Source organism: Oryctolagus cuniculus, chromosome 12 (assembly GCF_964237555.1).
Source record: "Oryctolagus cuniculus chromosome 12, mOryCun1.1, whole genome shotgun sequence".
Lineage (NCBI taxonomy): Eukaryota > Metazoa > Chordata > Mammalia > Lagomorpha > Leporidae > Oryctolagus > Oryctolagus cuniculus.
The window spans coordinates 104,227,437-104,248,234 of NC_091443.1; the positions used below are offsets into that span (position 1 = coordinate 104,227,437).

The 20,798-nt window shown below is 54.9% G+C and overlaps 1 protein-coding gene across 1 annotated transcript in view; it reads right to left on the minus strand.

Annotated features, from left to right (window-relative positions):
- The window catches only part of CEMIP (cell migration inducing hyaluronidase 1), a 153,713-nt gene that overhangs the window by 46,802 nt on the left and 86,113 nt on the right, over positions 1 to 20,798 (minus strand). The window contains exons 3-9 of the mRNA XM_002721460.5: positions 16,000 to 16,146; positions 15,424 to 15,562; positions 13,481 to 13,717; positions 8,036 to 8,215; positions 5,238 to 5,308; positions 3,320 to 3,415; positions 2,870 to 2,991 (exon numbers count right to left, since the gene is read on the minus strand). Of these exons, the coding sequence (XP_002721506.2) occupies positions 2,870 to 2,991; positions 3,320 to 3,415; positions 5,238 to 5,308; positions 8,036 to 8,215; positions 13,481 to 13,717; positions 15,424 to 15,562; positions 16,000 to 16,146 (992 nt within the window). The remainder of the gene's footprint in view (positions 1 to 2,869; positions 2,992 to 3,319; positions 3,416 to 5,237; positions 5,309 to 8,035; positions 8,216 to 13,480; positions 13,718 to 15,423; positions 15,563 to 15,999; positions 16,147 to 20,798) is intronic.

Genomic DNA, 20,798 nt, shown 5'->3' on the forward strand with positions numbered 1-20,798 from the left:
GACACCAGGATCGCCTGACAACCCCTAGGACGTGATGGCCACGAGGTCCAGCTGGCCTCAGGGGTGGCTGGATTTTTTTTTTTTAAGATTTATTTATTGGGAAGGCAGAGTGATAGAGAGAGAGAGAGATCTGTTATCTATTCATTCACTCTTCAAATGACCACAACAGCCAGGGTTGGGCCAGCCTGAAGCCTGGAGCCAGGAACTCCATCCTGGTCTCCCACCTGGGTGGGCAGGGACCTAAGCACTTGGGCCACCCGCTGCTGCCTCCCAGGCTCCCAGGTGCATTAGCAGGGAGCTGGATTGGAAATGAAGCAGCTGGGACTCAGATGTGAGATGCTGTCATTGCTAGTGGTGGTCTAACCTGCTGGGCCACAAAACCAGCCTCAGGGCAGATTTCCAGAGGGTGGCAAGGACATGGAAAGAGTGGGGTGCAGCTTTGTGTTTGCTTTCGTTTCCCAGCAGGACCACGAGCCATCAGAAAAGGTGTCCTCGGAGCCAAGTTGCCCCCTGACTCTCTTCCCATGCTGCCTGTCTCGGTAGCAGATGCCCTTGGTCTGCTCTCTTAGACCACATGACTGGGTCAGCGCAGAGCAGCTGGGCCGGGAACAGGGGAGAGGTGCAGCTGTGAAGCCCAGGGGCAAGCCGGGATCTCCCCCCAAACGTGGGACATTTGGGGCCACTTCCACCCTTCCCGTGGGTGACGTAAGCAGGCTCCTTACAAAGAGGAAACCCCGCCTCTCTCACCACCTGCAGGCACAGGTCAAGGCTGGCTGTACTTTTCTGGCCTTTGAAACCGCAGGAGCCACACCAGCACTCTGAACTTTTCTGTGTCTATAGGGGTGCTCTCCCGTGGGCTGCGGGCCACGCCACCCACTGGAGGTCAGTGGCAAGGGGAGGGGTGGCAGGGCTCCCCCAGTTCCTCTGCCCTTGGAATCAGGCGACTGCTCCCCTTCCAGAAAAGACCTTCCATGGGCCTTGGTTTTGCCAAGATGCTGCTCTGGGTTGGAGGCCTTAGCACCAAGGAGACGCTCCACAGTTCATCCCAGGAAGGCTGGCCCAGGTGGCAGAGCAAGGGGGCAAATCCGTGGCTGGGTCTGTGGTTCTACTCCAGACTTCCAGCACTTGATGACCTGAACTCAGGGGATTTGTTGTCATGGATACTGCTCTTGCTGGGAGGACACTGGGCGCTGCAGTGACCCGGGGGGCCCCGTGGAGGGTCCTGGCTCCCGTAGCTCTCAGCCTGGGCTTAACTGTGCCTTGGGACACTCAGGGACGGGCCTGGGCCATGCTGGGAGCGGAGCAAATGGGCGAGTGGGAGACGCTGGAGGAAAGCTGTGTTCCTGGCACCGAGTGGTCTGAGGCCAGACAGTTGGCACAGCCAACACCAGGGGAGGCATTTGTAGGCCATGTAAGCATTCTTTGTGGATTTCCAGAAACATGTGGAGCAGAGAGGCTGGTAAAGCACTCACTGGACTCCCTGTGGTCAAGGACACGGGAGAGAGAAGATTCATGTCCATGTCCAATTAAAGCTGGAATGCTTGAGGTTCCAAGAGAGAATGAAAATTAAATCTGGGAAGTATGTGCTTTGGGGGGGTCCGTGCTGTGTGATTCTGTTGGACCCAAGAAGAGTCTGCAAGCTGCAACTTAATCTGGGTAAATCCGGTTCAATGACCCTGGAGCCCCGGTGGGGTGGAGAGCCCCAGATAGACCATGAGCAAGTTTGCCCCTGCCTTTGCTAACTGCAGCCCGAGCGCCCTTCCCCTGGACACGGAACAACACAAGAAGCACGGTGCACGCTGTGCCCAGGAGAGCGTGGAGGCGCAGGGGCACAGTCAGGTGACCGGGGGCCCAAGGTGAGGTCCTCTGGGAGAGGTACAGATGTCCATCACCACGGTTGTCTCCCAGCATCCCCGGGGGACCGGACCCCCACCCCTAACCCTGCAGACACTGAAATCCTGGAAGGCCTGAGTCTCTCAGATACAATGATGCCAACTCCGCACAGGAGCCACACACTTGAAATCCTCTCTGACTATGTAGAGCACCTAACACAGTGTAGATGCCATGGAAAGAGTTGGTACACTCCATGGCTTAGGGAATTACGATGAGGCAAAAGTCTGTGTTCAAGATAAGATACAAATCTGTTCTTACACATTTTTGATTGAACATCGGTTGAATCCGTGACTGTGGCATCTGTGTTTATGGAGGATCAATTATATTTTTATTATCTGAAAATGGGGAAAATGGGCTAGTATAGTCCTTTTCCAGTGACTTCTAATTTAGATCATCAAGTAGTTAAGAGGCTTGCTTTGGAGTGAGACTGGGATTAGGGGAATAAACTCCGCTGACTTCGCCTAGGTCTCCTTTCTCTCCCACGGTCCATGGAGCCTGGGATCCCACAGCCAATCTGCTGAGCTGTGAGGTCTGGGAGTTTACTCCACACTGGATGGAGCCAACTCTAGGTCAAGGTCTCCAGGTAGAAGTAACCCTAGGGGAAGATCCTACCCCAAGCATTCTTGAAAGCTACGTCTACTGAGCTCAGTGGGGAGCAAGGCCACTGGCGTGTCCCACACGCGGGCTGGGCTCAGCCTGCACCCCAGACCATCCTCACTGCATCCCCGGTGCTCCAGGTCCCAGAGGCATCAGGCGGGGCACTCCCTGCCATAGTTGAAGACGCGAGGGGAGGAGTAGCAGCAGCAGGACCGAGCAGGGAATCAGCCCTGGGCTTTGGGCAGATCCTCCACTTTCTTCTCTGTCTCTGTGCTGGGACTGGCCCTCCCCAGCCCTGCATCGCAGGAGGCCAGGAGGGTCACCCAACCCAAGGGACAAGAAGGTCTGTGGTCCCCAGAGGCTTCGGGGTGGAGGGTACCTGGATATCGATGGGGCGGTTGCATATCTTTCCTGGGTGAGCTGCCCGGAGGTCGGAAATCTTCTCCCCGCCTTTAGTCTGGGACACTTTATCGTGGTCGAACCATTCCGTCCACTCCGCATCTAGGCAGGAAGCAAAGAGTAGAAGTGGCCCCTGGAGGGCCCCTGGAGGGGGCCCACATGCAGTGTGGGCCCGGGCACCCGCGGCACTGTGGGAATTGAGAATTCTCTGTCCACGGTTGCACCCGGCTGGGATCTGGGTGGTGCATAAGCCATCTCCCAACCTTTGCACCGACTTTCCTATTTATAAAAAGCCCTGTGCATTTGAAACACAAAACAGCTAAACACAAAGGCGAGGAATAAAATCCATTCCCCAAGGGCTGCCCCAGGCTGGCTGCTCTCTACAGCCCCAGGTGTGGCCCCTGGCCTTCCGTCTTGCTGTTGGCCTCACCTTGAACCCACTCGCTGGACGAAGACACGTTGAAATACTCGCCATGCTCCGTCTTGAACAGTTTGGACACCCGGGCAGCTGCGGATCCTCGGTGCCCTGCCAGAGAGAGCGGATGCTGAGCCCCTGGTGAGCCCCCTGATTCCAAGGCAGAGAGAGTCCCCCTGCACACAGGGTCTTCAAGAGCTTCTTTAAAAAACATTTTAGGGGCTGGTGCTGTGGCATAGCGGGGTTGAGCCGCAGCCTGCAGTGCCAGCATCCCATATGGGCACTGGTTCGATTCCCGGCTGTCCCACTTCTGATCCAGCTCCCTGCTAATGTGCCTGGAAAAGCAGTGGAAGATGGACCAAGTGCTTGGGCACCTGCATCCATGTGGGAGACCTGGATGGATTTCGAGGCCTGGCCCTGTACCAACCATTGTGGCCATTTGGGGTGTAAACCAGCAGACTGAAGAGTTCTCTCTCTCTCTCTCTCTCTCTCTGTCTCTCCTTCTCTATAACTCTGACTCTCAAATAATAAATAAATCTTTCAACAAAAAAAACCATTTTAAACATCAAGTCATTCTTTTTGTTCCACTGTCTATTCTTTAAAGGGCAGTTGCAGCATTACCATAAATCCAGATTTGGGAACCTTATTCTTTCTCCTGATTTTTTTTTTAAGATTTATTTTTCTTTATTTGAAAGACAGAGTTACAGAGTGAGAGAGAGACACACACACACAAACAGAGGTCTTCCATCCTCTGGTTCACTTCCCGAATGGCCATAGCAGCCAGGACTGGCCAGACTGAAGCCAGGAGCTTCTTCCGGGTCTTCCACATGGCTACAGGGCCCCAAGCACTTGGGTCATCTTCCACTGCTTTCCCAGACCACCAGCAGGGAGGTGGATTGGAAGTGGAGCAGCTGGAACACGAACCAGCGCCATCCCCCTCCTTTCCTTGTGGTTTGAATCCCTGCCTGAGATCGGAAGCAGAAGTGCCTCCCAATACGTCTTGGGCAGAGGAGGCTCATTCAAAGTGTTTCCTTTTTCCTAAAGACTTCTTTCTTTATTTATTTAGAAGACAGAGTGACATAGAGAGAGAGGTAGACAGAGAGATCTTTCTTCTGCCGGTTCACTCTCCAAATGGCTTCAACAGCAAGAGCTAGTCCGGGCTGAAACCAAGAACCAGGAACTCCATCCTGGTTTGCTATGTGCGGTGGCAGAGGCTGGAAGCACTTGTACCATCCTCTGCTGCCTTCCCAGGTGCATTTGCAGGGAGCTGGATCGGAAGTGGAGCAGCCTGGACTCAAATCATTGCTCCAATATGGGCTGCTGGTGCCTGCCCCTGGAAACTGACTTTTTAGCCCAAACTATTCCTCCCCATTCTTTTCTATGCCACTTCTATGTTTTGTATTGAGTCATTATTTTTAAAAAAAAACTTATTTATTTGAGAGGCAGAGAGCCAGACAGACAAACAAACTCTCATCCACTGGTTCAGTCCCCAGAGGACTGGGCCCGGTGGGAGTCAAGAGCCTTGCCCTCAGTCCGGGTCTCCCCCTTGGGTAGCAGGGATCCAAGGACTGGAGCCACCATCTGCTGGCTCCCAGGGTCTGTACTAGCAGGAAGCTGGAATCAGGAGCCCGATCTGGATATAGCACCCAGGCCCTCTGACACAGGACACACACGTCTTAACTGCTGATTAAGCCAATGAAGACAGACGTCTGTTTTTGGAAAAGCAAACACCATTGCAAGTTATTGGCCTTTGATTGGCATTGACCTTCGGCAAGTTCACATAACACGGACAGTCAGGTCACTCAACTAGCTGTTGGCAGAGGGCATCCAAGCTCCAGGGGAAGTAGGCACTTCCAAAAAACCCATGGTCTCTTGGTGAGCGAGACCTGGGGGCTGGGGGGACAGAGTCAGGCCCACCCCAGCTGTGAGTTACCATGATATTCAATATGGTCTTCCACGGAAGAAGTGGGATTTCCTTTCACGGTGAGAAAGCTCCAAGGGTGTCTGGAAAAAAAACAACAAAGCAACCATGCAGAGCAAAGCTCTTTGCACGTCTGAGCCTGTGCTGGGGGCAGAGTTGGATCAGAGGGTTCCCTGGCGCAGCTTCCGCTCTGCAGGAGAGCAGAGCCAGTCCTTGCAAGCACTCGCCTGCACTTCCTCCCCGCCTGGCTCGCCTGCTGCCCGCTTCTTGTGAGCTTCTTCATCTCCATGCTGTAGCTGACCCAGGATGAAGCACAAGTACACGAGCAAGCCCACAAGTTAGATCCCCTTAGGAAAGTGTGTTCTCCCCGTCGGGTCGGCTCCCCGAGACGTGGGCTTGACAAACGGGCCAGAGGCTAATGGGGCTGCCAACAGACAGAGCCACCTGCCTGGGCTGTGGCAAGGAATGAAAAATCCCAGCTCCCTGGTGGGTGGGCACGGAGAGAGAGAGGGAGGGAGAGCTGAGGTTTTGCAGAGAGCTCCACCCTTCCTGGCTCCAAGAAAGTGGGCACTGCTTTGGGGCGGCAGGGTCTTCCGAGCCATCTTTGGCTTCCCCGCCATGCCTAAGGCAGGGGTAGGTTCAGGACACACCACCCCAAAATAGCGCCCCCTGGACACTTTAAGCTGAAAGAATTTGAGAAATGGCAGGATGTGCTCTCTGATCGCCCTGATCCTTCTTCCCAGAAGCAAGCCACAAACCTTTCAGGTGGGAGGTACCCTCCTTGTACCCAGAAGAAAGGAATTTGTCCTCTTGTTTATAAGCATTTCTGTTACTGGGGCTCCAGCCAAGAACTTAGAAGGAGAGAAGGAAAGGCATTTTCCCCTCTCCTGTGGCTTCTCTCTTACCATGAGCCATAACTTTTGGGGCTGAGTTTGTTTTGCTCTCTTGTTTAGGAACGTAACTCATTATTGACAGGTAGGTGGTTTTTTTTTTTACATTTTTTTAAACAATATTTCGTAGGGTGACAGATACGCAATAGTCAAAGGCTTCACGCTCTACTAAATGCAGAGTTCAGCAAATAAAAAAGTGGGACGACCAGAGTCTGGCGAGGCCGTAGGCAAGAGCTCTGCACAGCTTTCAGTGAGAAGAGGCTCAACTCCACTCGGACAGACGGCGAATTTTAAAACGGCTGCCACAGCATCGAAACCACAGTAATGCGTCATTCCTATCAACCTGAACAAAGTTTGATAAAACAGAACTTGCAGCGAAACTGGTAATCGAGGGCATTCCTTAACTGAGGCTGGGGCTTCAGCTACGTCCATCATTTCCTGCTCAAAAGCCTGCAATGGCTCCCCACTGCCCTCTGGATAAAAAAGGAAGCTCCTCCCTGCACAGCCAAGGCCTTCCTCTGCCCCCTCCCGGCCTCGTCTCTCTCAACCGTCATGCTTTCGTCCCTGGGCCTAGAACCGGCTGTGGGGCACCTGCGTGGCCTTGTTCTCACCTGCAGGTCTGCACTGAGCCCTACTCGCCTGCTCTCTCGCTCTCCCTTCCGTCTTCCTGTTAACCTCTGCCTTCCCCTGAGAGTTCAGTAGATCTGGTCCACAGCCGGGGACCGCGTCCCCGCGTGGGTAAACAGACGGAAGGGGCCACATCTCAGACCTGCTGATTTCACTGAAGGGATGTCTCTGTGCCAACCAGGGCAGAAATGTAATTCCCGACTGCCTATCACTGCTACCCACGTGAAACAAAGCAGGTGCCTTCCTCCTGGGGCTCATTTGGAAGGAGAGAATTGCTGTCGCGTATGGAGTGACAGAATGACGAACATTCTGTATATCCTATGAGGTTTTATCCTCCTGATAGGTCCCTCCCGAGATAACCCGTTTCACAGATGCAGAAACTGTGCACTGGCCTGCACTTCCACCTCCTCGGAGGTGTGGCCCAGATTCAAATCCAGGCCAACAGGTGCCAGATCTTAAGCCAGGCCCCTTCCAGTTCCAGCTCCCATTCATTCATAAAGCGGCCTCTGGGTTTATGTCACAATGGAGTGGAAGCCCGTTCAGTGTTGGCTAACAATGGAAGCCTGCGGTGCCAAGATATCACTGCTGTCATCTTTGGCTGCTTGCATTTCCCGCTTGCGTTTCCCTTCCAAAAGGAGCAGCCCCTGGGCTGTCCAGCATGCACTCTGGAACCCAGAGCAGCCTTCGCTTGCACAGGGAATCTGTCCAGCTGGTACAACTGCTGTGCTCTGAGCCAACGCGAGGCTCTGGCCCGCCCTGGCCCTTTCCCTCGCTCTCAGGAGCTGAAGGGAGGAGCTGCTCCATGCGCAGGCAGCCTCAGGGCAAGCAGCCTTGATTTGCCATGGAGTTGAGATCTGACTCAGCCTGCCACAAGGTGTGGTTCCTGCAAAGGAAGCAGCTTCCTGTTGGGGCTGCTCTGTGCGCAACACCAATGGCAGGCATGAGGCTAGCACAACACACGCTGGACCATATCCCAAGGGTCCCTTCTTGAGCATTTGGGTAGAGACTCTTAGCTCAATCTTGAAAAAATGAAACCATCTGTCAAACCCCAAGGCCTGATAGGAATTCTTTGCTACAGACAGGAGAGTCAACACGAACAACCCATGGAGGAAGGGCTCTTACTCATCTTATAGATGCTCATTAATACTTGGGCAGTGATTGACTGACTGAATGAGCTCAGGTACACACAGACCTTTTGTGTTTTAGGAATAAGCTATGCTTGTACTTAAAAAGGCAGGATCCCTTTAAGAACAAGCCCCAGATGCCGGTGCAGGTGGACGTGATGGGCGGTACCTGAATCCCAGGTGCAGGAAGTGCTTGCTCCCCAGTTTGGTCATCGCCTTCCGGGCCGTGTCGTCCAGGTTTCGGGAACCCTCGTCATTCACCGCCACCGAGAGGATCCTGCCGTCGGGCACCGCGTTCAAGTACTGAACCAGGCGCTCGCTCTCTTTCTTGGATCTGTAGGTGTCGAACCTAGAAAGGTCAGGGAGAGGGAGGACTTGAGGATTCTCAAGACAGAGCAGTCCAAGCACGCATCCGTGCCGTGACAGCCAGCGGTGCCACCAAGGCTTAGACTTGAAAGAGCAAATCACTTGACTTATCTTGCACACCACACCCACGACACCCAAGAAGAAAGGACCCAAGCAGGGTGATTGTTCTGTGGACAAAATCCCAAAGAATTTTTTTTTTTTGACAGGCAGATGGACAGTGAGAGAGAGAGAGACAGAGAGAAAGGTCTTCCTTTTTTGCCGTTGGTTCACCCTCCAATGGCCACCTCGGCCGGCGCACCGTGCTGATCCGAAGCCAGGAGCCAGGTGCTTCTCCTGGTCTCCCATGGGGTGCAGGGCCCAAGCACCTGGGCCATCCTCCTCTGCACTCCCGGGCCACAGCAGAGAGCTGGCCTGGAAGAGGGGCAACCGGGACAGAATCCGGCGCCCTGACCGGGACTAGAACCTGGTGTGCCGGCGCCACAAGGTGGAGGATTAGCCTATTGAGCCACGGCGCCGGCCAAAATCCCAAAGAATTTTAAGGTGCAGGGTGCCGAGCGGGTCACCCACGTGGGGCCTTCTCATGTTCGCCTTTCATCCTGGAGGCTGTGGATTGCGCCCAGCACCAGAGCCTGACTTTGGGAGAGAGTTCAGATACCTAGAGTGGCAGGGAATTTGATCTCTGGTGCAGACTGAAAGCACTCTCCCCAGATTCCTGGAAGTCAACAGAGACTATCCCGACTCAAGGCTCTGGTCCCTGCAGCAGCCAGTAGGATCATTCCAGGGGCTGGCGCTGTGGTGCAGCAGGTTAAGGCCCTGGCCTGAAGCACAGGCATCCCATATGGGTGCCAGTTCTAGTCCTGGCTGCTCCTCTTCCAATCCAGCTCTCTGCTATGGCCTGGGAAAGCAGTAGAAGATGGCCCAAGTCCTTGGGCCCCTGCACCCATGTGGGAGACCTAGAAGAAGCTCCTGGCTCCTGGATTTGGATCGGCGCAGCTCTGACTGTGGCGGCCATCTGGGGAGTGAACCAGCGGATAGAAGACCACTCTGTCTCTGCCTTTCTCTGTAACTTGTAACTCCCTCTTTCAAATAAATAAAATAAATATTAAAAAAAGAATCATTTCAATGTCACCTCTGATTTGATAGCAGCAGGGACATAATCTCTGGCCTTTGGAAGCACTGTTGCATTCCTGTTATGTTCCTGTTTATCTTTTAAAGAAATCAGTATTGTGGTACAGGGTGTTAAGCCTCTGTTTGCAATGCTAGGGTCCTACATCAGAGCACTAGTTCCAGTCCTGGCTGCTCTGCTTCTGATCCAGCTCCCTGCTAATGTGCCTGGGAAGGCAGCAGATGATAGGCCAAGCGCTTGGGCCCCTGCTACCATGTGGGAGACCCAGATGGAATTCCTGGCCTTAGCTTTGGCCTGGCCTAGCCCTGGCTGTTGCAGCCACTTGGGAAGTGAACCTGAGGATGGAAGATGGAAGATTTCTCTCTCTCTCTCACTCTCTCTCTCAACACCCTCCCCCCGCCCATTGCTCTGCCTTTCAAATAAATAAATAAATCTTTAAAAAGACCACTTATCATATACCCTCTTAAATTTAAATGACAGGATAAAAATCAAAATGGACAAGGACATCCCAACATCATCCATGTAAAATACTAGGAATCATGCCCTTTTTCCCTAACTGGTCAGAACTGACAAAGGAAAGATACATTTGTCATGATCCCGACTCTCATGTAAGTACAAAGACGTTGTGCAATTACAGTGGAAATTGCAAAAGAATTTGTCTTGCAACTTAATAAGCCAAACAATTCTAAGATGAATCCAGAAAAATGAGCCAGCATGAATGGCCAAGGAGGTTTTGAGCAAGACAAGGAAAATAAGGGTGGTACCAGCGGCGGCTGAATGGGTTCTGCTGAGGCCCCCAGCTGCTTTTTCGCTGTTTGCATAACTTGGTCCAACCCCCCTCGGCCTCCTCAACCTCCCATGGTCCTCCCAGGGACGGTCTGCTGCAAGCCTGGCCCTTCTCAGCCCCGGGGGACCACGGCACACCCCACTCCTGTGCTCGCTCTTCGTCGCCACCTCTCTCTGCCTCATCAAATGCTGCTGCCTCTCCCAAGGGCCCCCTGCACTCCCACCAGACAGCTGACTTTCCCTGGTGGCTTTAGCCCGCGTTCACGCTTGTGCGTGTGCGTTCATATCCGTCTTCACACATATCCAGCTGGCAGACTCTTTTTTTGTTTTAAGTTGGTTCCCCTCTGGCTTTTTCTCCTTTCTTTTTCTTTTCTTTTCTTTGCTTTTCTTTTCTTTTTTTTTTTTTTTTGTTTGTTTGACAGGCAGAGTGAACAGTGTGAGAGAGAGACAGAGAGAAAGGTCTTCCTTTGCCGTTGGTTCACCCTCCAATGGCCGCCGCGGCAGGCATGCTGCGGCCGGCGCACCGCGCTGATCCGATGGCAGGAGCCAGGTGCTTCTCCTGGTCTCCCATGGTGTGCAGGGCCCAAGCACCTGGGCCATCCTCCACTGCACTCCCGGGCCACAGCAGAGAGCTGGCCTGGAAGAGGGGCAACCGGGACAGAATCCGGCGCCCCAACCGGGACTAGAACCCGGTGTGCCGGCGCCGCAAGGCGGAGGATTAGCCTAGTGAGCCACGGCGCCGGCTTCTTTTTCTTTTTACAAAGTTTTATTTATTGATTTGGGAGGGAAGAGGACGAGACAGAAATAGATACACAGAGAGAGTGCTTCCATCCCTGGTTCATTTTCCAGATGCCTGCAAAGGCTGGGATTGGGCTGGAGTTGAGGCTGAAACTGGGAGTCAGGAGCAGGGAATGTTATCCAGGTCTCCCACATGGGTGCAGAGATACCCACTTGAGCCGTCCCCACTGCCTTTCAGGGTCTGCGTTAGCAAGGAGCTGGAGCCAGCAGCCAGAGGTGAGAGTCAAACCCAAGTACTTCTGCATGGGAGGTGAGCACCCCACCCCCCTAGGCTAGACGCTTGCTCCCAGGGGTTGGATTCTTGAGGTCTCCAGCATCTACTTTTAGCAGAGGAGATCTGGCCCGCAGGCATTCTGCCTCCATTAGCTCTCCAGACAACACCTCCAGTAAGAAGGATCAGGCTTTGTGTGGGACAGCAGCAAGGCACGGTGCTGCTGCCACCCAAGAGGCGGCACCAGGAGACTGTCTCCTCCCTCACTCAGTGTCAATCATGTTCATCCCAGCTTTAGCCACGCCCATGGCAGGCTTCACCTGTGGGCTTGGGCTTGCCCAGTGCCAGGCCAAGGCAGATGGCTGTCACCAGGGAACCCAAGAGGGCGATGTAGTAGTAGCTTCAACCCACACCAACCTGTGACTCAGCAAATTCCATACTGCTGAGCCACAGCGCTTCGTTATATAATATGGGTAACAGAACCCATTTCACAGATGTTTAAATTTCTTATGAGAGAGAGAGAGAATGAGAATGGCTTGGCCGGGCCAAAGCTGGGAGCCAGAAACTCATCACAGGTCTCCCTCATGGGTGTCAGGGACCCCAGGACTTGAGTCGTCCTCACTGCTCCCAAGCATTGGTGGGAAGCTGGAGACAGGAGCTGGAGCTGGTGTTGAACCCAGGTCTCCAATGTGGGACATGGGCATCTTAACCAAGGTCTCAGCCGCTGGGCTAAATGCCCATCCTTGCATGGGAAGGCGTCGGCACCACAGCTGCTTCTCTGCCACTCATGCCCGGCTCCTGCGTGGTCCAAGTCCCTCGCTCATCAGCACCGCGATAGCTCTTCCTGCGTCCATCCAAGCCCAGCTGTGTCCTTCCTGGGGGGTCAGTATGAGAACCATGGGGACCGGCGCCGCGGCTCACTAGGCTAATCCTCTGCCTTGAGGCACCGGCACACCGGGTTCTAGTCCCGATCGGGGCTCCGGATTCTGTCCCGGTTGCCCCTCTTCCAGGCCAGCTCTCTGCTGTGGCCCGGGAGTGCAGTGGAGGATGGCCCAAGTGCTTGGGCCCTGCACCCCATGGGAGACCAGGAGAAGCACCTGGCTCCTGCCATCGGATCAGCGCAGTGCGCCGGCCACGGCGGCCATTGGAGGGTGAACCAATGGCAAAGGAAGACCTTTCTCTCTGTCTCTCTCTCTCACTGTCCACTCTGTCTGTCAAAAAAAAAAAAAAAAAAAAAAAAGGAGAACCATGGGGAGGCCAACAGGCAGGTGCAGCCCCTGCGGAATCTGCCAGTTGATGGGGAGAGACAGAGTGGGAGGGTGCGGGAGACCCGCTCTCTGCCTTCCCGTCTCTCTCCAGTTCCCCAGCGTCTGTCTCCATTGCTTCCACCAGAGCCCTCAGCACTGCTGTCTCTGGCCCAGGGCAGGGCTGCCTGGCCACCTCCAGTGTCTTCACTTCTGCCCTCCAGCCACAGTGTTCTTCTGAGTCCGATCCTGATCTCCTTAAGCCCCTGAGTGGCTGCTTCTTATCATGGCCTCCAAGCTCCCTCCCTTGCCTCTGCCTGTAGCCCTGACGTTATCACGTGATTTTGCACCCCTTTGCATGGGCTGCTCTTAGTCGTGAACCCTCTTCCCTGCCACATCCTCGCCCTGCACGTCTCAGCTCAACCGTTGCTTCCTCTCCCCGGCCCACTCTGATCACCTGCTCCAAAGTGGTCTCTGTTACTTTCAGCTGTTCCATCATCGCCTCCCTACCTCATTATCCATCACCACACTCTAACACCATGGTGTGGAGCTGTGGCGTAGCAGGTGAAGTTGCTGTCTGCAGCACTGGCATCCCATACAGGTGCCGGTTCAAGTCCTGGCTGCTCCACTTCCAATCCCGCTCCCTGCTAATGCGCCTGGGAAAGCAGCAGAAGACGGCCCAAGTGCTTGGCCCCCTGCACCCACATGGGAGACCCAGATGAAGCTCCTGGTTTTGGCTTGGCTCAGCCTTGGCCATTGCAACCACTTGGGGAGTGAACCAGTGGGAGGAAGATCTCTCTCTGTCTCTCCCACTCTTTCTGTTAGATAAATCTTTTTAAAAGATAAATAAAACCATGCTCTGTGTGTGTGTGTGTGTGTGCGTGTGTTTGCCTGATTATTCCTGTTAAACTCAGCCTCACTGGGCCAATGTCCAGGGAAAGATACAAATTCCTCAAGGGCAGGGATTTCCCTGTGTCTGGGTCTCTGCCATGTGCCCGGCACCTAGCATAGTGCCCTGGGCCACGCGCCCAGCAAGCGCGCGCTGAATGAAGGGGTGTATGCCGGAGGGAAGGCGAGCCTTACCGGTCGGAGTGAACAACGGTGGCTGATTTGGGGTCGATGACATGCACGATGACCCCACGGTGGCCCCAGCTCCTTTCAAAAAAATAGCCTCCCTCCTGCATGCCCCCGGGGTGGAGGGTCTTGTTCAGAAACGTCCAGGAGAGCTTTTTCTGCCCGTGCAACTCCAGGGTGCCTCCTCTGTCCACGCCGATGTACTTCAGGCCAAAGTAAGGATCTGGCTCCACATCGTCATCAGCCCTGCGGGAGAAAAAGAGCTGTGGATGGGCACCTGTGCAGAGGGGAAGACGCCCATCTCTCACATCCCAGTGCCGGGATTTGAGTCTCGGCTCTGCTTCCAATCCCAGTCCCCTGCTAACACACACCCTGGGAGGAGCAGGTGATGGCTCCAGGACTTTGGTCCCTGTCTCTCATACGAGAGACCCAGATGGAGTTCCAGGTTTCTGGCTTCAGCCTGGCCCAGCCTTGATTGTTGTATGTATTTAGGGAGTGAACCAATGGATGGATGATCTCTCTCTCTCTCATCTTGCAAGTAAAATGAAAATAAATATATAAACTTTTTTTTTCTAATTTTTGACAGGCAGAGTGGACAGTGAGAGAGAGAAAGAGAGAGAGAGAAAGGTCTTCCTTTACCATTGGTTCACCTCCCAATGGCTGCTGCCGCAGCATGCCGGCCGGCGCACCGCGCTGATCCGAAGGCAGGAGCCAGGTGCTTCTCCTGGTCTCCCATGGGGTGCAGGGCCCAAGCACCTGGGCCATCCTCCACTGCACTCCCTGGCCACAGCAGAGAGCTGGCCTGGAAGAGGGGCAACCGGGACAGAATCCGGCGCCCCGACCAGGACTAGAACCCGGGGTGCCAGCGCTGCAGGTGGAGGATTAGCCTAGTGAGCCGTGGCACCAGCCAGCTGTCACTTCTTAAAAGTCTCCACTGCATGGGGTTTGCCTGTACCTTGTGCCTTACATCCTGCATGGGTGTGTGACTGGCAGGCAGCTGAAATGCTGGCAGGGAGTCCAGCATAAACTGGCCACCTAGGCTGTGATCAGTGTAGTGTCTCATGGACGCTCCAGCTCATCTGGATAAACACATCTGGTGGTTTTTTTTTTTTTTTTTGACAGGCAGAGTTAGACAGTGAGAGAGAGAGAGAGAGAGAGAGAGAGAAAGGTCTTCCTTCCATTGGTTCACCCCCAAAATGGCCGCTAGGCTGGCGTGCTGCAGCCGGCATGCTGCGTCAATCCGAAGGCAGGAGCCAGGTGCTTCTCCTGGTCTCCCATGCGGGTCCAGGGCCCAAGGACTTGGGCCATCCTCCACTGCCTTCCTGGACCACAGCAGAGAGCTGGCCTGGAAGAGGGGTAACCGGGACAGAATCTGGCATCCCGACCGGGACTAGAACCCGGGGTGCCGGTGCTGCAAGTGGAGGATTAGCCTAGTGAGCCGCAGGGCCAGCAACACATCTGTCTTGTTCATGATCACAATCTGGAGGCCGGCACTGCGGCTCAGCGGGTTAAGCCGTTACGTGTGACGCCAGCATCCTGTATCAGAGCGCCGGCTCAAGTCCCGGCTGCTCCGCTTCTGATCCAGCTCCCTACTAATGGCTAATGGGAAAGCAGCAGAGGGTGACCGAAGTGCTTGGGCCTCTGCACCTGCATGGGAAACCAGGATGGAGTCCCAGGCTCCTGGCTTCAACCCGGCCCAGCCTGGTTTGGCCGTTACGGCCACTTGGAGAGTGAACCAGCAGATGGAAGATCTCTCTCTCTCTCTCTCTCTCTCTTTCTCTCTCTCCCTGTGTTTGCCTTATTACTAAATAGATGAATATTTAAAAAGACAAGACAATCCAGCAGGAGCGAATGTTGATTGCTGTCGGTCCCCCACCTCTCGCTCTCCCTGGGAAAGCCCCGCCCTGTGAGCTCCAGGAGCCCCAGGGTGCCCGCCTGCCTGGTCCCCCTACCTTCCATACAAGACGATGCTAAAGTTGCCCTGGAATGGGCAGAGGGCGCTCCCAGCATGCAGCTCCCCGCCGCTGTCAATCAGGATGTGCCTGGTCCGCAGCACAATGGGCTCCTCGTGGTCCTTGATGACCAGCTTGCCTGGGGAGGTGGGGACGGAGTCGGGTCAAGGGCGAGGTTGTAGCAGGGTCAAGGTCAGGCTCTCTGAGCAACTCCTCATCCCATCCAGGTGGCTTACGAGGCACATCTCCCAACCACTTCTACGCTGGCTGTGCCTACAAGTCCTCTGCTCTCTGCTTGGCACTGAGCACCCGACTGGTTTGCTGCCAACCCTGAACCCTCTGCACTCGATGGCCAGGCCTCTGAGATGGGGGACAAGCAGGGCTACCGCGAGAAGCGCTGGGGAGTTTTCTCTATAGAGACAGGACCCTCTGACAAGCCGCTCCTCAGTGCCACCTCAGACGTGGCCGTGAACCCCAGCCCCTGACGTCTGGCCTGTCAATCCAGAGTCACGGCAACCTGCCTCTCTTCTGCAAGGCACTGGGGTGGGGGCGGGGAGGAGGCGGGGGGCTGCTCACCTCCCTCTGAGATGCGGATGGAGTGGACGGTGGCCGAGGAGGTGAGCAGCAGCATCCTGCCCTGGCCGATGTGCACCTCGTGGTCTTCGTCATGGCCCGGGTTCCAGGGCTGCAGCTCCGGGTTCTGGTCGGGGCACTGGGCTACCACTGCCAAGGTCAAAGAGAAGTCACCACTCCCACCCACAAGCATCACCACGCAAAGATTGCCGCAGCCCTGGGAGAGAGCCCTGCTATGGAGGCCGGGCCCTGGAGTCCAGCCCATGTCCTCACAAGCTCGTCATGTTTCTGTGAACAAGTCACTTCTTCCCCTTTCTGGGTCAAGTTCCCCATTCACAAAATGAAGGGTAGACCAGATGACCATTCAGCCCATTCTAAGATGAAATGTTATGCCATGGTTTACCCAGATCACTTGGATTCCAAGACACTCTGTCACCTGGAAGGTGGTTCTTGAAGAGTTAACCAAATTCTTTTGCTTTCTGCAAATGAGAATTTGACCTCTGGCTAATTTTCTAAGTCTGTTCCCCCGGAAACCTGAGAAAGATGGTAGAATATAAATTCCGTCACCAAGCAACGCTGCTTGTAACGAGAGATCCCTGATGGGTAAATGGTCCAAACTGGGAGGAGCCAGAAATATGCTTACATTTGGCACGGCTGTCATGCTGCAGGCTTCCCTGTGGGCTGTTACTCTTGCCACCGGGTGTGTCCCGGTGAGGACCCCCAAGAGCTATGGTAAGAGGTGATGGCTTGGGGCTGGTGTTGCGGTGCCACGGGTTAAGCCACCACTTGCGACACTGGCATCCTATGCGAGTGCCGGTTCAAAGCCCGGCTGTTCTGCTTCTGATCCAGCTCCCTTAATGCACCTGGGAAAGCAGCAGAAGATGGGCCAAGTGCTTGGGCCCCTGCACCCACGTGGGAGACCTGGATGGAGCTCCTGACTTCTGGCTTGGCCTGACCCAGTCTCTGCTGTTGCAGTCGTTTGTGGAGTAAACCAATGGATAAAAGAGCTCTCTCCCTCCCCACCTTTCAAATACATAAAATAAACCTTTTTTTTTTTAAATAAAGAAGTGATGGCTCCAGTGGGGCAGGGGCTCATAAGTCAGAAAAGCCCCCACAGTCTTATTTCTTGCAACCCGAGTTGTCACCTATCGGGAGAACCAGGAAGAAGACCCTGTGGACAGTGGTGCTGTTTGCTGTCAGGGCATCCAAAGGATGGCACTGCTTGGATGCAGTGGGCAGCTCCCATGCTCAGATGCGCTGGGAGGGGTTTCTACTCCATGGGGTCCCCTGGTTGTGAGCCTGCACTGTGCCATGGAGGGTGCCGGGAGCAGGCTGGCACTGTCCCGGATGCTGGAAGAAACTCCTCGGAAAGAAAGGAGAGGCAGGAAGATGCAATGGGCAAAGCAAGATGGGAGAAGCCTGGCTCAGGGAACAAGCCCCAAGCCCCTCCCGTTCCCTGTGACCAGAAGGCTGTGTGCCCTGTGCGGCGGTGGGGGAGAGGGAGGCAGGTGGGGCTGGGCAGGTGATGGGGTGCACAGACGCTGGGGTAGGTTCTGGAAGGAAGGGAGGCAAGCTCGGGCCCCAAGGAGGGGACCCAGGAGGCCACGTCTCTGGAGCCAGGTGGGTGCAGTGGGCCTCTCCACAGCCACACACAGGGAGGGTGGCACTGGGCTCAGTACTGCAGGCCAGTGCTGAAGCCATCTGACTTGTCTTCTGCTGTTTTGGGGGCAACGGCGTCTGTCCCGTTCTTACGTATCTCGAGGAGAGCCAGAGGAGCTGCCCCTGTGTCTGCACCTGGCAGAGACCCCTGCCCCCATTGGGTCTTCCTCTCCACCCACAGGAGGCGATGGGCCTTTGCCTTCTCTGCCAAGCACAGGGTGGGCGCTCAGGGATGGATGATCCCACCCATCATCTCTCTCCAGGCCCAGAACCTGGCAACCTTCCTTCAGGCTCCGCCTACATCAGTGCAGGCCCAGCCTTGGCTGTCTTTCCTTAAGAGGGGAGTTCCAGGGGCAGGTGTTTGGTCCAGCACCTTACCCTGGAGTACTGGGTTGATATCCTGGCTCTGACTCCTGATTCCAGAAGCTCCTTGGAATTTCCTTTTTTTTTTCTTTTCTTTTCTTTTCTTTTCTTTTCTTTTCTTAACAGGCAGAGTGGACAGTGAAAGAGAGAGACAGAGAGAAAGGCCTTCCTTTGCCGTTGGTTCACCCTCCAGTGGCCGCCGCGGCCAGCGCACTGCAGCCGGTGCACTGTGCTGATCCGAAGGCAGGAGCCAGGTGCTTTTCCTGGTCTCCCATGGGGTGCAGGGCCCAAGGACCTGGGCCATCCTCCACTGCACTCCCGGGTCACACCAGAGAGCTGGCCTGGAAGAGGGGCAACCTGGACAGAATCCAGCCCCCCGACCGGGACTAGAACCCCGTGTGCTGGCGCTGCAAGGTGGAGGATTAGCCTATTGAGCCACGGTGCTGGTCTCATCTCCTTGGAATTTCTAATGCTGACCCTGGGAGGCTCAAGTAGTTGGCTCCATGCCCCTCATGTCGAAGACCCAGACTGAGGTCCTGGCTCTGGGCTTCAGCCTCCACCGCAGGCTGCCGCAGGTGTTTGGGTGGGCAGTGAGCTACTGGATGAGAGCTCTCTCTGCCTCTGTGTCTGTGTATCTCTCTCCCTCTGTCGCTCTGCTACTCAAGTAAATAAAAAATTATTTAAAAAGGAGAAGGGAATGCCACACTTCTTGGGGATTCAACAAAGTGGCTCTCCCAGCTGCTGTCACCTGCAGTGACCCTCAGATGACACCGTGGGGTGTGCTCATTGGTGGCCTTGATGCAGTCGCTGCTAGGGTGGGTGCCTGAGGCTCGGGGCATTGGAGCCCACCCCTGGGCTTCTCTCCAGATAGGTCCAGGGTGTGGCTGCCTTGCTCTTAGGCCTGGATGTGAGTACCGGTCACCAGGAGGTGACTCCCAGCCGCATGGGGTTCATGTGTGGCCAACGAGAGAGCTCCCCCCATCCAGGCAAGGGCCACCAGCAGGCTGGGAGGAGTCTCCCTAACTCTAGTCTCACAACCGTCAGCTCGCACGGCCTGCACTGGCCAGGGCCATCCGGCCTGCCCTTCTTACTCTCTGAGCGTGTGCCTTGGTGCCGCACTTTGCACTTGGACTTGGAAGTGGTGGCTCTGTCTCTGCAGGAACACAGGCCCCCGGGGCTGCCGAGCTGTTGCCATGGCAACCACCCCGCCTTTCCCAGGAGGGGCCTTGGGAAGGAACAGGGCCTGACTACTACTTGGAGCGTGAATGGCGAGGGTTGGCTTCTGCCTGGAGCAGAGGGAAGCAGAGGCACGGCCTCCTTTCCAAATGTGTCACACACACAGCAAGAGAGGAACCAGGATGTGGGAGGAATGCACCTTGGGCAGGTGGGCCTCTAGGACGGGCTTCCTACAAAGTTAAGCCCAACCCTGTTGCCAGCACAGCCACTGCCCCCTTCATGTCAGTTAACGCCATGGATGCCGGAAAGACCCGCAGACAAATTCAGGCCATGCTGTCACTTACTGCATAGAAATTTAGAATACTGACTGCTTGCTATGTGCCCAAGGGTCAAAAAGATTCTTACAGGGGCTGGTGTTGTGGCACAGCATCCCAAATGACTGCCGGTTCGAGTCCCAGCAGCTCCACTTCCGATCCAGCTCTCTGCTATGGTCTGGGAAAGCAGTAGAAGATGGCCCAAGTCCTTGGGCTCCTGCACCCACAAGAGAGACCTGGAAGAAGCTCCTGGCTCCTCCTGGCTTCGGATCAGCTCAGCTCTGGCCATTGTGGCCATTTGGGGAGTGAACCAGTGGATGGAAGATTCTCTCTCTCTCTTTCTTCTCTCTTTCTCTCTGCCTCTCTCTCTCTCTGCTTCTTTCTCTCTCTGCCTCTCTGTAACTCTGCATTTCAAATAAATATTTTAAAAAATCTTAGAGACAACAAAGAATGAATGAAATCTGAATTAAATGCTAGCATCTAGAAACTAGGGAGCTTTACAGGGCCAGAGCTGTGGCACAGCGGGTTAACGCCCTGGCCTGAAGCACCGGCATCCCATAGAGGTGCAGGTTCTAGTCCCAGTTACTCCACTTCCGATCCAGCTCTCTCCTGTGGCCTGGGAAAGCAGTAGAAGATGGCCCAAGTCCTTGGGCCCCTGCACCCACGTGGGAGACCCAGATGAAGCTCCTGGCTCCTGACTTCTGCTCGTCACAGCTCCAGCTGTTGCGGCCAATTAGGGAGTGAACCATCGGATGGAAGACCTCTTTCTGCCTCTCCTCTCTCTGTGTAACTCTGATTTTCAAATAAATAAAATAAATCTTAAAAAAAAGAAACTAGGGAGCTTTGGGGAGTGAGCACGTGGAGTGGCTGTTAAGACGCTGCTTGGGTGCCCGCATCCCACACTGCACTTCCTGAGTTTGAGTCCCAGTTCCACTTCCAAGTCCAACTTCCTGCTAGTGAGCACCCTGGAGGGCAAGCGGGTGAGGGCTCAAGTGTTTGGGCCCCTGTCCCCCACGCGGAAGACCTGGATGGGGCTCCTGGCCCCTGGCTTTGGCCTGGCCCAACCTTGGCTGTTGTGGGTATTTGGGGAGTGAACCAGCAAATGGGAGATCTCTGTCTTTCTCTTTTTGTCTCTGTGCCTTTTAGAATAAAATGAATGAATGAATAAATATATAAGTAAAAATTAAAAGGTTGAAAAAATAAAGAACTATTACGTAAGACTCTAGATTTCTGACTTCCCTTAAAAATTCCAAAGACCCTGCGATGGCAGGGGACCCTCCTTCCCACGTG